General features: G+C 30.5%; 2 protein-coding genes across 2 annotated transcripts; both read left to right on the top strand.

The window, feature by feature from the left end:
- Positions 1–2,314: 2,314 nt before the first annotated feature.
- On the top strand, positions 2,315–3,552 carry LOC138348943 (uncharacterized). Its single transcript, XM_069298551.1, has 2 exons — positions 2,315–2,618; positions 2,951–3,552. Exons 1-2 carry the CDS (start codon positions 2,315–2,317, stop codon positions 3,550–3,552), a joined length of 906 nt encoding a protein of 301 aa, XP_069154652.1.
- A 404-nt stretch (positions 3,553–3,956) lies between these two features.
- Positions 3,957–4,429, top strand: LOC138348942 (uncharacterized). Its single transcript, XM_069298550.1, has 2 exons — positions 3,957–4,126; positions 4,234–4,429. The coding sequence occupies exons 1-2, from the start codon at positions 3,957–3,959 to the stop codon at positions 4,427–4,429; spliced, it is 366 nt and encodes a 121-aa protein (XP_069154651.1).
- Positions 4,430–12,646: the final 8,217 nt, after the last annotated feature.

Genomic DNA, 12,646 nt, shown 5'->3' with positions numbered 1-12,646 from the left:
ATTTACTTCATCCAATATTTCAAACGTTTTTTGTTAGTTCCATAACATTTATATTTTAATATTTATTGAAATTATTCCTTATACTTTATAAAGTGGAAGTTTTTCTTACACTTTGTAAAGTGAAATTTTTTCTTACACTTTATAAAGTGGAAGAAAAACTTACAATTTACAAAATGAAATATTTTTCACATTTTGTTCTCTTTATGAAGTTTTTGCCGTGTTTGCATACAATTGAGATATTTTCCCTATATATGTAAAAATATATAAATATTTTTCACATGCAATTAACTTACTTAACTAAAAAATCAAGTGTTGAACATACTGATAATCATTTGCATAAAAAGTAGGTGAAACATGAAATTTTGAGAATGTCCCAATATTTTCCGTCATTTTAAACAGTGAGGACTGGCCAAAATAATTATTTAGTCCGTAACTTGGAGCAATATTCCTATCTTGTGTAAGTAGACCGCTACAAAATATCTAATACTACATCCGTTTCAAAAAGAATTTCTCTATTTCCTTTTTAGTTTGTTCCAAAATGAATGACCCCTTTCCTTTTTTGACAATACTTTAACTTTAACTTTTGTGGCACCACAAGATTAAAGGGCATTTTGGTACATTTAACATAACTTTAATTTAGAACCACAAGATTAAAAAGTATTCTTGCTTTTCTTAAACTCAGTTTCAAGTCAAACTAGGTCATCCTTTTTTAAACGGAGTGAGTAATAATAATTAGAATAATAATAAATCATATTAAATAATATATAATTGAAAAAATGAACAAATAATCGAAATATAATTATTGAGAATTACCAGTCAATTTCATTGATATTTCGTTTAAATCAAAATCATATCGATCGGTAAGAATATTTTGATAATGAGTTAGAAAAATCAGTAGATTGAGTTATCGAAAATTCATCAACGCTATTATAATTTTCTAATTGGAGATGGACATAGACCAATAAAGAAGAACATTGTTGGCTAGTCTTAGGATCCTTTCTAACATAGATATTAAGTATTGTTAACTTGATTCGATCTACATAATTATTTGGAACCCTCAAAAAGTCAATCAACGATTCATCATTATAGATAATTCACTCTCAAAAATTTACTTGTCCTTGTGATAAAAATGAAGTAGGTATTTTCCGACTATAATCATAACAATACTATTTATACCCCATTATTTTATAAATTGATGTCAGAGATATATGATATCGGATCAGGGGTGGACCTAGTAAGCCAGACGCGGGTGCTCGAGCACCCATTAATTTCCGAAATTTTTTGTATATATATATATAGAAAATATGATACAGATGTTATTATAATTTAAATGTCCACCCATAGAACAAAAACAGCTGTGGGTGAGCAGGTTTAACCTTTGCAATAAGAGGCCATCGAAGCCAGTGTCGAGGGTTTGAATCCTGCCAGTAGCATTTCTTTTTTTAAAAAAAAATATTTCAGCGAATTTTACACCTGTTTTTTTTTTTTAAAAAAATCCTTTTTCTAATTAAGGGCTTATTTAACTCTTCTTTTTAAAAAAAAATTAATTCCAACGAATTTCATGATTTTTTTATCTTTATTTTTCCTTTTTCTAATTAAGGGCTTATTTAACTCCCAATTTTGTACTTGTTTTGAATTTTCCTATTCTTAATTAGTTTGGGTAGCATAATTTTTCTTTCTTTTTTATTTTTAACTTTTCATATGCTTTAAAACCTTTTGCACTGCCCACTTTTATGGGATTTTTCTCTTAGCAAACTACGAAGTCATTCATTCTTCTTATTCTAGTTTCAAAGAGAAAACCATCAGTGTAACTGCCCAACAACAAACTTCAACCTATTTTCTTTTCAAAATCAGAATACAAAAGTAAGGTAGTAAAATTTGATGATTGATTAAAGTTAGTTAATGAAAAAAAAGAGTTTGGGAAATTATGTTTTAAGATTTACATTGCTTATGGATGGTACTCTTAAGTCTTAATTCTTAAAATAGATTCCACATAATATTTTTGTTACTTGATAAATAGGTTTAGACTTTAGATTAAAATTTTTTTTTTTGAATACTTTTGAAATAAATATTTTTCTTACCAATTACTTGATTCAAAAATTAAATTTTATAATGTATACGTATTTGGTGCTCATTAACTCATATATTGCTAATTATTGTTTGTGGTGTTGAAAAATCAAATAGATATATTAATTGTTGATTGTTGTTTGGGTTATCGGTAGAAAATTATAGATTTTAATGAAAAATAATTGAATTATGTGAATTAATTATAGGATAATATTTTCTTGGTAGGAATTTATTTTTATAAATTGAGATGGATAAGTATGTCACAAGATCGAAAATTGGGTATCCAAGTTCTAGCTCTACCAATCCATCTACTGCTTTAACCATAGCTCCGAAAATTCAACAGAAAATATTTATTTCAGATGTTGATTTAGAATCTCTTGAAGCTGATCTAGCAATTAGAAAGCCCATTGCAGAGTATAATCCTAATATACGTGATGATATTAGGAGATATTATATTCTTAAAAATCCTTGCCAACCTAAGGATCATAAATTTCCTAAAACTAAGTTTGGGAAGGAAATGCGGCAGTTCTTTCCTAATTGGTTTAAGGATCGTAAGTGGTTGAAGTATAGCATAACAAAAGATGTTGCATTCTGTTTCTGTTGCTACTTGTTTAAAATGAATATGAAAGTCATGGAGATGTGATTGATGCTGCTTTTACAAAGACCGGCTTTAGAGCTTGGAACAAGCTACAGAAAGATTTAGAGCTCATGTTGGAGATGTAAATAACATCCACAACAAGTGTTTCAACAAGATGCTTGATTTGATGAATCAATCACAATCAATACGCACTTCATTTGATAAAAAAATCCAAGAATGAAAAAAGTGAGTCTCGACGTCGCTTGAGTGCTTCAGTTGATGTGACAAGATTTCTCTTGAAATTAGGATTATCATTTCATGGACACGATGAGAGTCGATCTTCTTCAAATAGAGGTATTTTTCTTGAACTTTTGCGATGGTATGGAGATCTTAATAAAGATGTGGGAAGCATTATTTTAGAAAAAGCTCTAAAAAATGAAATGATGTGTTCTCCAAGTATTCAAAAGGATATTGTTGATTTTTGTTCTAAGGAAACAATCAAATCTATTCTTGAAGATTTAGATGGGGATTATTTTGGGATATTAGTCGATGAATCAAAAGATATATCACGCAAGGAGAAAATGACACTTGTTTTGAGATATGTTAACAAAGAAGGAAAAGTGATAGAACGATTTGTTGGTATTGTTCATGTTAGTGTTACATCTGCTTGTTCATTAAAGGAAGCAATCTACTCTTTTCTTTCAGTTCACTCATTAAGTCCACCCCAAATACGTGGGCAAGGTTATGATGGAGCTAACAATATGCAAGGACATCTAAATGGTCTTAAAACTTTTGTTTTTAATGAGACTCCATCAGCATATTGCATTCATTGTTTTGCCCACCAATTGCAGTTAACACTAGTGGCTCTTGCAAAGAAGGATTCGAATGTAGATGATTTTTTTGCTTAGTTACTAATGTGTTAAATATTGTTGGAGCATCTTTTAAGCGCAGGGATTTACTTTGGAAGCACCAAGTTGAACACTTAGAGGAGTTGCTTATATCAGGAGAAGTGCATACCGGGCGAGGAGTAAATCAAGAACGTGGACTTCAACGACCAGGTGATACTCGTTGGGGTTCTCATTATAGAACATTAGATAATCTTATTGTTCTATTTCCATCAGTTATTCATGTGCTTGAATTTACTTGATGCGAGTGTCCAAAATATACTGATAGACTTCATGCTAAAACTCTTGTGGATACGATTAAGAAATTGGATTTTTCCTTTATGCTGCACTTAATGTGGAAAGTTCTTATGATGACAAATGAATAGAGCTCCTCATTACAAAGGATGGATTAAGATATTATCAATGCTATGGGATTTCTTGCTCGTACAAAGCAAAGATTACAAAATACGAGGGATAATGAATTCGAATCATTAATGGATGATGTATCTTCTTTTTGTGATAAACATGATATAGTCATTCCGGAGATGAATGCTAGCTATTTTCCTGGAAAATCAAAGCGTAAAGCTCTTGATGTTACGTATTCTCATCATTTGCATGTTGAAATACTTTATGTTGTTATTGATTTGATTCTTCAAGAGCTTAATAATCGTTTTGATGCACTGACTTACTTCTCGGTATGGCTAGTTTGAATCCAGTTAATTCATTCGGTAGTTTTGATAAAGGCAAGATAATGAGATTGGCTGAATATTATATTAATGAGTTTGATAGTAACAAGCTTTGGGATCTCCGTTTTAAGCTTGATAGCTTTATAGTTTATGCTCGTGGTTCTGACGAGAGGTTCTTCAACTTAAGGGAATTAGTGATTTTGCTAAAGTATTGATCAAGTCATATCTACATCAAACTTGACCACTTGTTTATTTTCTTATCAAGTTGACTCTCATTCTTCCCGTTGCTACTGCTTTTGTGGAACGAGCTTTCTCATCCATGAAGTACATTAAAAATGAACTCCGTAATAGTATTGGTGATGAATTTTTGAATGGTTGTTTAGTTTGCTATGTAGAGCGTAATATATTTTCAAATGTAAGTAATGATGTAATTATTTATCGTTTTCAACATATGAAAAGTCGTCGAGCACAATTATGACTTGACCAATTAGTAGTAGGTCATTGTGACTTGTAAGTAGAGGTTATTTTTTTATAATGATAATATTGATCTTTGTTTTATTTTATTTATTTTTTTATTAAGAGTTTGAGTTAATATACATTTACTTTTTTTATTAAAGAGTTTGAGTTAGTATACATTTACCATTTGTGATTGCTAACAAGTTTATGTTAAAGGAAGTGAGCACCCACAACCTTTAAATCCTGGATCCGCCACTGTATCAGATATTATTTGAATTTTAACATTGTATTTGAAAGCACAAATATAATAAACGGTATTTCCATCATGTATAATTTCACCATCCCAATAAACCAAAACTCTATCTTTTGGTTTAGAAGACATTATTTTGTGATTTAAATGAAGTATAATAGAAGACTAAAGATGTTAAATGTGCTATGTTTGAATGTCCTTAAATAGAACGTGGATGAGCTTTCATAATAAAAAATAATAAAAATACATAGTGTAATTATTTTTTTATTTTTATGATATGTCAAATCTGTAACGCCCGCATTCTAGAATCCGAACGAGACTAGCGTCGTTAATCTCTCAGAGGTTGTAGACAAGCCTCTGCTTAGCTTTCATCACAATCATACAGTTAAGTTTGCTGGAATATTTAAAAAATTTAATATGCTAATGAAGTATACTTAGACTTCATAATTAAGGTTTATAAAAACATACGATATTCTAAAACTATTGTCTCACAGATGTAGAAACCATCTATAGAGTGCAAATCTGAACTTATCCAATAATAGTTAATATGCCATATAGGTCTTATTACAAAAGAATCCAAAGAACATAATGAAAATAGCGTATTCTTAAAACTACTAAAAATCTACGTAAGCTAGAATACGAAAGATAGCAGCCCCGAACATGAGGACCTACCAAGACTTGGAGAAAGAGTTCTAAGCTTCTTCAAATTGACCTCCTTATGCTTGAATGGCCGGAACCTACAGTAGTAGTAATGTAAAGTAATGGGGTTAGTACGCCACATGTATTAAGTATGGGTATATGCACATAACACATAAGGACATGCATGAAAAAGTATCATTTATCATTTTTTAGAAAACATACTAAGTCATATGAAAGTCTTCAATGCACATACCATATAACATATACAAGTAAATATTCCGTCACTTAAAGCATGATCATAATCGAAAGCATATTCTCATAAAGTCACGTTAACAATTTATATTCAATATATCATATAAACATAACATACAAAACACTTACCAATGATCCCATCCCCAACCTACAAGTGCAATGGACATGTGAAGCCCTATAACCCCACACAACCAAGTAGATAAGATAGGAGACCATAAGGAAAGATTTGCTTCATATAAAAATATAACTCAATAACATATTCATTATAATAGCCAACATTCATGTAAGATTAACATCATACATCATAAACATATATCTTTCACATCATCATATTACTTAAAAACAATCTCCTACGACTTTCCTTAGAGTTAACTTATGCAATGTCTAGGTAGCATCCCATACCACTATGTATACTAAGAAAACTCCTCAAGTCACCCTAGTAAACGTTCATTTACTTGTATTTCGTTTTACATGAGGGAACATACACATTAACTGACATAGACCATGTGAGTTAAACATGAAATTTGATGTTTCTCCCCACACCAAAAAGAGGTGATCTACTGGCCAAGTATGACCGAAAATAACGTAGCTTTCTAGGTGGATCCACTAGCTAGTATCCTATGGTGGCAACATAGTTCAAGAACTAGGAAATGTATTAGAGACTCATAGTTCCACATTACATGGCAACCTCAATCTCATGAGAATCATTGTGAACCTACCTTCCTCTAGGGAAGGGACACTTCCCAACTCTAGTTCATCGGTGCTTAACTTAAGTCCATTTTCTTGAAATAACCTTTAATTTTTTTTTTCATAATAAACTTATCATAGGTTATAGGAGATTATATCCTTGTATAACATGTTCATGATCTCTTTTAGATTAGCTGAGAATTGTCCATTCATCGTAACCTTTTTTTCGTGAGATTAACATAACAAAATAACCTTGTATAAAGCATACAAAGGATATCATAAACTTGCATATTCGTGTTCTTATCATGATCATACAATTTACATATTCATAGACAACATATTCACATAGAATCATCATACATACTTTTCATAACATAGCATCACAACTTATAGGCTAACATAAACATCTTACAGTAATCACAATTTTAGAAGACTTACCTCTTGTTTCCAAGAACCTTATTCATCATGCGATATTCATAATAATACTTAGTGAAATAATCATAAAATCATGTACAAGATCAATCCATAGCACGGGAGAAGGTAAACGGGTCATTAAAGGGTTCATTCAAGTCTTAATCCGAATCATAACGTTTACACGTATCAAATACCGTAAACAACCTATTCGAAATCATCACTTAGAGAAATATCATGTGTCACACGTCATTCAAACATTATTAATTAAATACTCAACAATTCGTGTGAAATTAGGTATGGAAGACATTTACTTTTTATTGAAAAACATATATCTAGGGTTAGGAAGAAAATCCATTTTGTAGAGTAAAAACATTAGTATTCGAAGTTCTTGAAAACTTATCTTGAAAGAACCTCTTGGGGAAAGTAATCCCATGAGTGAAAACTCATACCTTATAGATGAAGAATCCACGAAATATTGATTGGAAACTTCGAGACCTTCGTCTTATTCCTTAAGCTTTTCTTGTTCTTCAAAGGAGTTTGAAAAAAAAAAGAGTGTTTCTTGAGAGATTAAGAGAATTTCATTTGATTCTGATTTTGAACGTGTAATTGTGGTCTAAAACTGACCTATCAATATATAGACGTCCCAAGACTTACCCTAAAGACCATCCACTTAAATTACCTAAAAATGCCCCTCCTAAAGTGACTAAAGTTAGAAGAACGCTTGACTTAACCGAAATCTGGAAATTGCTTAGTGGTTTCAGTTTGACCAATTAAGTTAATTAATTAAGTTCCTAATTTAATTAATTAAGTAGCCTATTAGGACCATAACCAACCCTTTGTACCATCCTAGGTTAGGTAGTAGGATGTCTCTTAGTTAGTTTCTTGTCTTAATATCACCCGATTAGGTCTTAGGTTGTCGGGTCTCTTAGTTAGTTATTTTTGGTTGGTCCTAGGTTAATTAGTTAGTTAGGGACGATAGTTAGGACCTAGAATCAGTTAGGGAGCTCGGCCCTACATGGCTTGAGTCGTTCGATCGCCTGCCCCCTAATCGCCCTGACCGAATTCGGCTGGGCTTGGTTGCTTGTCTCTTGGCCGGTTAGCACATGTGTTTGCACATGTGTTGCTGCTCATTTCTTGTCCAAGGACCCTCATTATGTCCCTGTGAACTGCTTAATCTACATGATCATTTTAAATGTTTATGTGCTATGGTACCTAGGATTGACACTTGGATGCCTCGTATCTAATATGTTTACTGATTGATTACGAATTATAGCCTAAGGTCTTCATTGCAAGTACACTTCCTAAATAAACTTGGATAGGGGCATTTGAACATCAAAGTGTACTTTAAGTTACTTGTTAATACATAGAAATTGGCTAACACCCTTAGGTCAATATTTTCTAACATGCCCAATATTACTAAATATTGGACAATCGGATGCATATGTACCTTAATACATATACTTAAAACCTAATAGACTCTTCACTAGACAAGTATATTTTCTGGGAACATCATTTTAAGCATTATTAAATAGATTAAGTTTGAACACCTAATTTTTGACGTGTTTATTTTACTCTTATAATATTTTAGTAAGGAATTTTAATTTTATTTGCATTTTTGGGTATTTGTTTTTATTATTTTTATTGGCTCAAATGACCCAATTTTGTTTAGATTGGGCTGATTTAGATCAATTCTGATGGCCCAATTGATCTTGACCCGGTCCATAGAAATTGTCAAGATTAAATCTTAACCATTTATGATATTTTGATCCAAGGGCTATTATTCCCAAACAAAAATACAGAACTCCAAAAAAATAGCATTTTTTTATTTTAAATTTTTTTTTCTTTCTTCTTCCCCTTACTGCCATGCCGCCGTCCGGCCATCGCTACCACCACCGCCGCCTGGTGGCCACCACCTTTTTGGCCGAAAAAATCTTTAAAATTTTACCATCCTTTCCTTTCAACCTCTTCTACCTAAATCTACAAACCTTTCATCCATATCCATAGCCAAACTCCGTAGATCTAAGGAAAATCAAATATGAATTTTTACTTTTTTCCTTAGATTTATAAAGTTCCGGTTATTCTTATCCCAAATCCTTTACATAAATGTGTAGAGCTCTTCAAGGGCTATCATTTGATATAAATTTTAAGTTCAAAATCCGTCAAAAAAAATTCGGCGACCTTCATTTACCCGGAAGTTATGTCAATCTTTTCCCACTCTCAATCTTTATCCAAATTCATCATTATCTTTTTTCGTTTGACCATATAAGTCGTTTGATGTCAGATTTGTGTTATTAATGTTCTTTAAGTTTATCATGTTGATGATTTGCTTGAAGTATTGTTATTATTTATTTTTTTATTTCATTTTTTATGTTTATTATTTTTTATTTTTTTTACTTTTTTTTTCTACATTATTTTGTTGTGTTTGATCTTTTAAATTGTTTTGATATTTAGATTTTGTGTTAGTGGGTCAATTTGTTTGGATCTTGATGAAATGGGTCAATATTTGGGCCTATTTTAGATTTTGTCAAATGACCCATTAACTATTATTCAAACAATGAATAAAAGGAATGGGACATCTAAATGACATTAGGGCCTATTATTTTCTGATGACCCATATAACTATATTCAGTTAATGAATAAAGTAAATGGGTCATCTAAAAGGGCAAATGAATTATTTAATTAATCTGAATTTTCTTAAAACAAAAAAAAATTAAAAAAAAAAGAATTTCATTGGCCATCTTGGGTGGCACCTTGGGAAAACAAAGAGTCCAATGCATGCATCGACTCTATTTTCAAGAAAAGTGGGAGGTGTAATGTTAATCACCTATTTAAACCCCCTTTTTTTTCCAAAAGAGAAAGAAGAGGAAGAAGGAGAAAAAAAAGATAGAAAGAAAATTGCAAGAAAAAAAAAACTTAAAAAAGTTTCTTCTTCTTAAAAAGAAAAAAAAAGAACATATTTCTCTTGGGTTGTCTTGGGAATTCAATTGAATTTGCTTCTATTATTTGCTTGTCATCAACTCTAGGTATTCTTTTTACATTTTAATGTAATCTTGAATTAATGTTTATGTTCTTTTTATGTTTTTTTTTGTGAAAAATTGTTGATTTTTTTTGCCAAGTTTATATTATGATTCTCGTATGATTATGTTTATCCTTATGTTACTTAGTTTGTATATTTTTATTAATTTATTCTATAGTGTTTCTCATATGATTGTGTTTATTATGATGTACATACATACTATTAATCATATTTAGTTTAAATTTTAGCTTAAGTAAGTAAAAAAAAGTAAATAAATAAAATATAACAATCGCAAATTTTTTAGGTTCTTGATAACTTTCTTCTTTGAAGAATGAACTTAAGAAAAAATAAAAATAAAAATAAAAAATATAAAACTTGTCATTTTTGCAAAATGGTTTAATCTGGTCATTTTTGCAATAAAAGAAAAATGTAAATATGTTTTTTTCTTCAAAAAAAATGTAAATCTGGTTATTTCTGCAAAAAAAAAAATCTGGTTATTTCTACAAAAAAATGTAAATTTGGTTATTTCTCAAAAAAATCTGGTTATTTTTGGAAAAAATTGTAAATATGGTTTGTTTTTTTAAAAAAAAAATAAAAATAAAAATTCTCTTAAATAAATATTTGAATTGATTATTGAAGTAAAAATACAAATTTGACTAACTTGACTTAATAATTCAACAATTAGAAAATTTGCTATTTTCCAATCTTCTATCAAATAAGTCAAGGTAGTCATTTTATATATATAAAAAAAATTGTTACTAAATTGGTTATTTCTTAAATTTTTATCAATATATATATTAAAAAAAAGAAATTAAAACTAGTATATCATTAATTTAAAATAGTGTTTAATTATAATTTTGTAAAAGTTTCTTTTTTTCTTCTTCTTTTGTTGTCATTGTCTAATAGTAAAATTTAATTGTTTTTTTTTCTTTTGGTAAAACCATAAATATAAATGCTAGAATATTTTTTGATAATAATAAATAAATAAATACTAATCATTTCTTGGTTTGTATGTTGCACCAGTTTCTTTTATTCATTCTTATCATTATTTTTTTTAAATTGAGTAATTAATTATTGTTTTTTCTTTTTTGAAAAAATAAAACTTCAAATACCATCATGTTTTCGGTTACGATCCTTGGTGTGTATTCTTTTCTAAAAAGACGGGTCTTATGTGCGGTTACGCTCTTAGGTCAATCAGTTTTTTAAAAAAAATAGTAATTAATACACTCTTTCCCGTTTTATCCAAATTAAATAAATAAATTATTTTAGCCAAATATAAGTTAATAAAGCGACTGTTCTAGAACAACAGGACTCGTTTGTGCTTCATACCTTCCCTTCGGTCAATAGAATTTCTTACCCAATCTCTGTTTTTCGTAGACCAAACCAAACAAAAAAAAGTTTTTATTTTAAACTAAGAACTATCTGGTGACTTGGAACACCTAAAAAACTCAATTCCAAGTGGCGACTCTACAAAAAAAAAATTAAAAATCCTTCATATCCTTAACAATTGTAACAAAATCAAAGAGGTGTGACAGATTTGGCGTCTTCGCTGGGGATCCCTTCTTTTCGAATTTGAGCTTTGTACATGAACTTTTTTTTGGCTATTTTGTTTATTGGGATAAATTTATGTTTGGATGCTAATTGTGTTATTTCAGCAATTTAATATTTTGATATTGTATTGTATATAAATCATTTCTCTCGCACACCCTCTAAGTCTCTATAATTTTGTTATACACTGTGTGTGCGGTTACGCTCCATAGGACTTCTGTCTAGGATGAGTCAGTGTGCAGTTACGCTCGTGATTCTAGGTTGTTACACATGTTAGGAGGGGTTGGACCACCAGTTAAGCCGGAATAGCTCTGCTACCGGTACGCTGACCCTACCCGACTCGAGTTGTCCGCTCGAGTAAGCCAGTCTAGACACCTCCATAAATGTTAAACCTAGATAAAATGTCTTTGGTATGCCATTTTTTTTCTTTCATCATGTACATTTGACCTAGCGAAATTCAAGATATGTATCCATGCTAGACCAAAATGTTCATTTTATATGCTATGTAAAAATAGTCGGTTCAGAAGGCCTTGACATTGTTGACCATCTTCAAAATCGCTTTGTGAGTTTATTTTTTAAAAAAAATTCAAAATAAAAGGGGTAGTCTTCCCAATAGAAGTTTTTCTTTTATGAACTACGCACACCTGATTCTCACTAAAAAGAAATACGTAGGCATCCCTTCAAAGGTTCGGTGTTTGTAAAAATTGGTGTTTTATTTTAACTTTTTTTTAAAAAAAAGACTTCTTTTTACTTTTCTTTCTTCACTCTGTTAGAGTTTGTCATAAAAACCTTTAGTAAATTCTATTTAAAGGTACAAATGGCACCATCGACAAAAGGACAAGGTTCAAAAAGGCCTAAAAGCGAAGGAATTCCTGAGTTCATGATCGTAGATACTACACCAAAAGATTTATGACAATGGTGGACAGACATGGGAAGTCATGAGAAAAAAATAGTAAAGGAACACTTGGGGCATTTAGTGCATCTTATGGAGATTGATCGTAGAAGGAATGTGGTGGAGGCATTGATTCCTTTTTGGGATCCCAAAAATAATGTATTTTGTTTTTATGACTGTGAGATGACACCAATTTTGGAAGAAATTGTCGGCTTCATGGGGAAGGGGTCTACTATTCGAGGTGCTGATCTATGCAATAAAAGACACAGAGTTCCGAA

The sequence above is a fragment of the Solanum lycopersicum genome, chromosome 5 (genome assembly GCF_036512215.1).
Source record: "Solanum lycopersicum chromosome 5, SLM_r2.1".
Lineage (NCBI taxonomy): Eukaryota > Viridiplantae > Streptophyta > Magnoliopsida > Solanales > Solanaceae > Solanum > Solanum lycopersicum.
This window is presented reverse-complemented; position numbering and strand designations above follow the sequence as displayed.

What these genes read in the sequence shown, in the direction of transcription:
- LOC138348943 (XM_069298551.1), top strand. Translation starts at nt 2,315, where the DNA reads ATGGATAAGTATGTCACAAGATCGAAAATTGGGTATCCAAGTTCTAGC. An exon ending in TCCTAATTGGTTTAAGGATC is followed by an intron (nt 2,619 to 2,950) that starts GTAAGTGGTTGA and finishes TCTTGAAATTAG; the next exon opens with GATTATCATTTCATGGACAC.
- LOC138348942 (XM_069298550.1), top strand. Translation starts at nt 3,957, where the DNA reads ATGGGATTTCTTGCTCGTACAAAGCAAAGATTACAAAATACGAGGGAT. An exon ending in CGTAAAGCTCTTGATGTTAC is followed by an intron (nt 4,127 to 4,233) that starts GTATTCTCATCA and finishes CGGTATGGCTAG; the next exon opens with TTTGAATCCAGTTAATTCAT.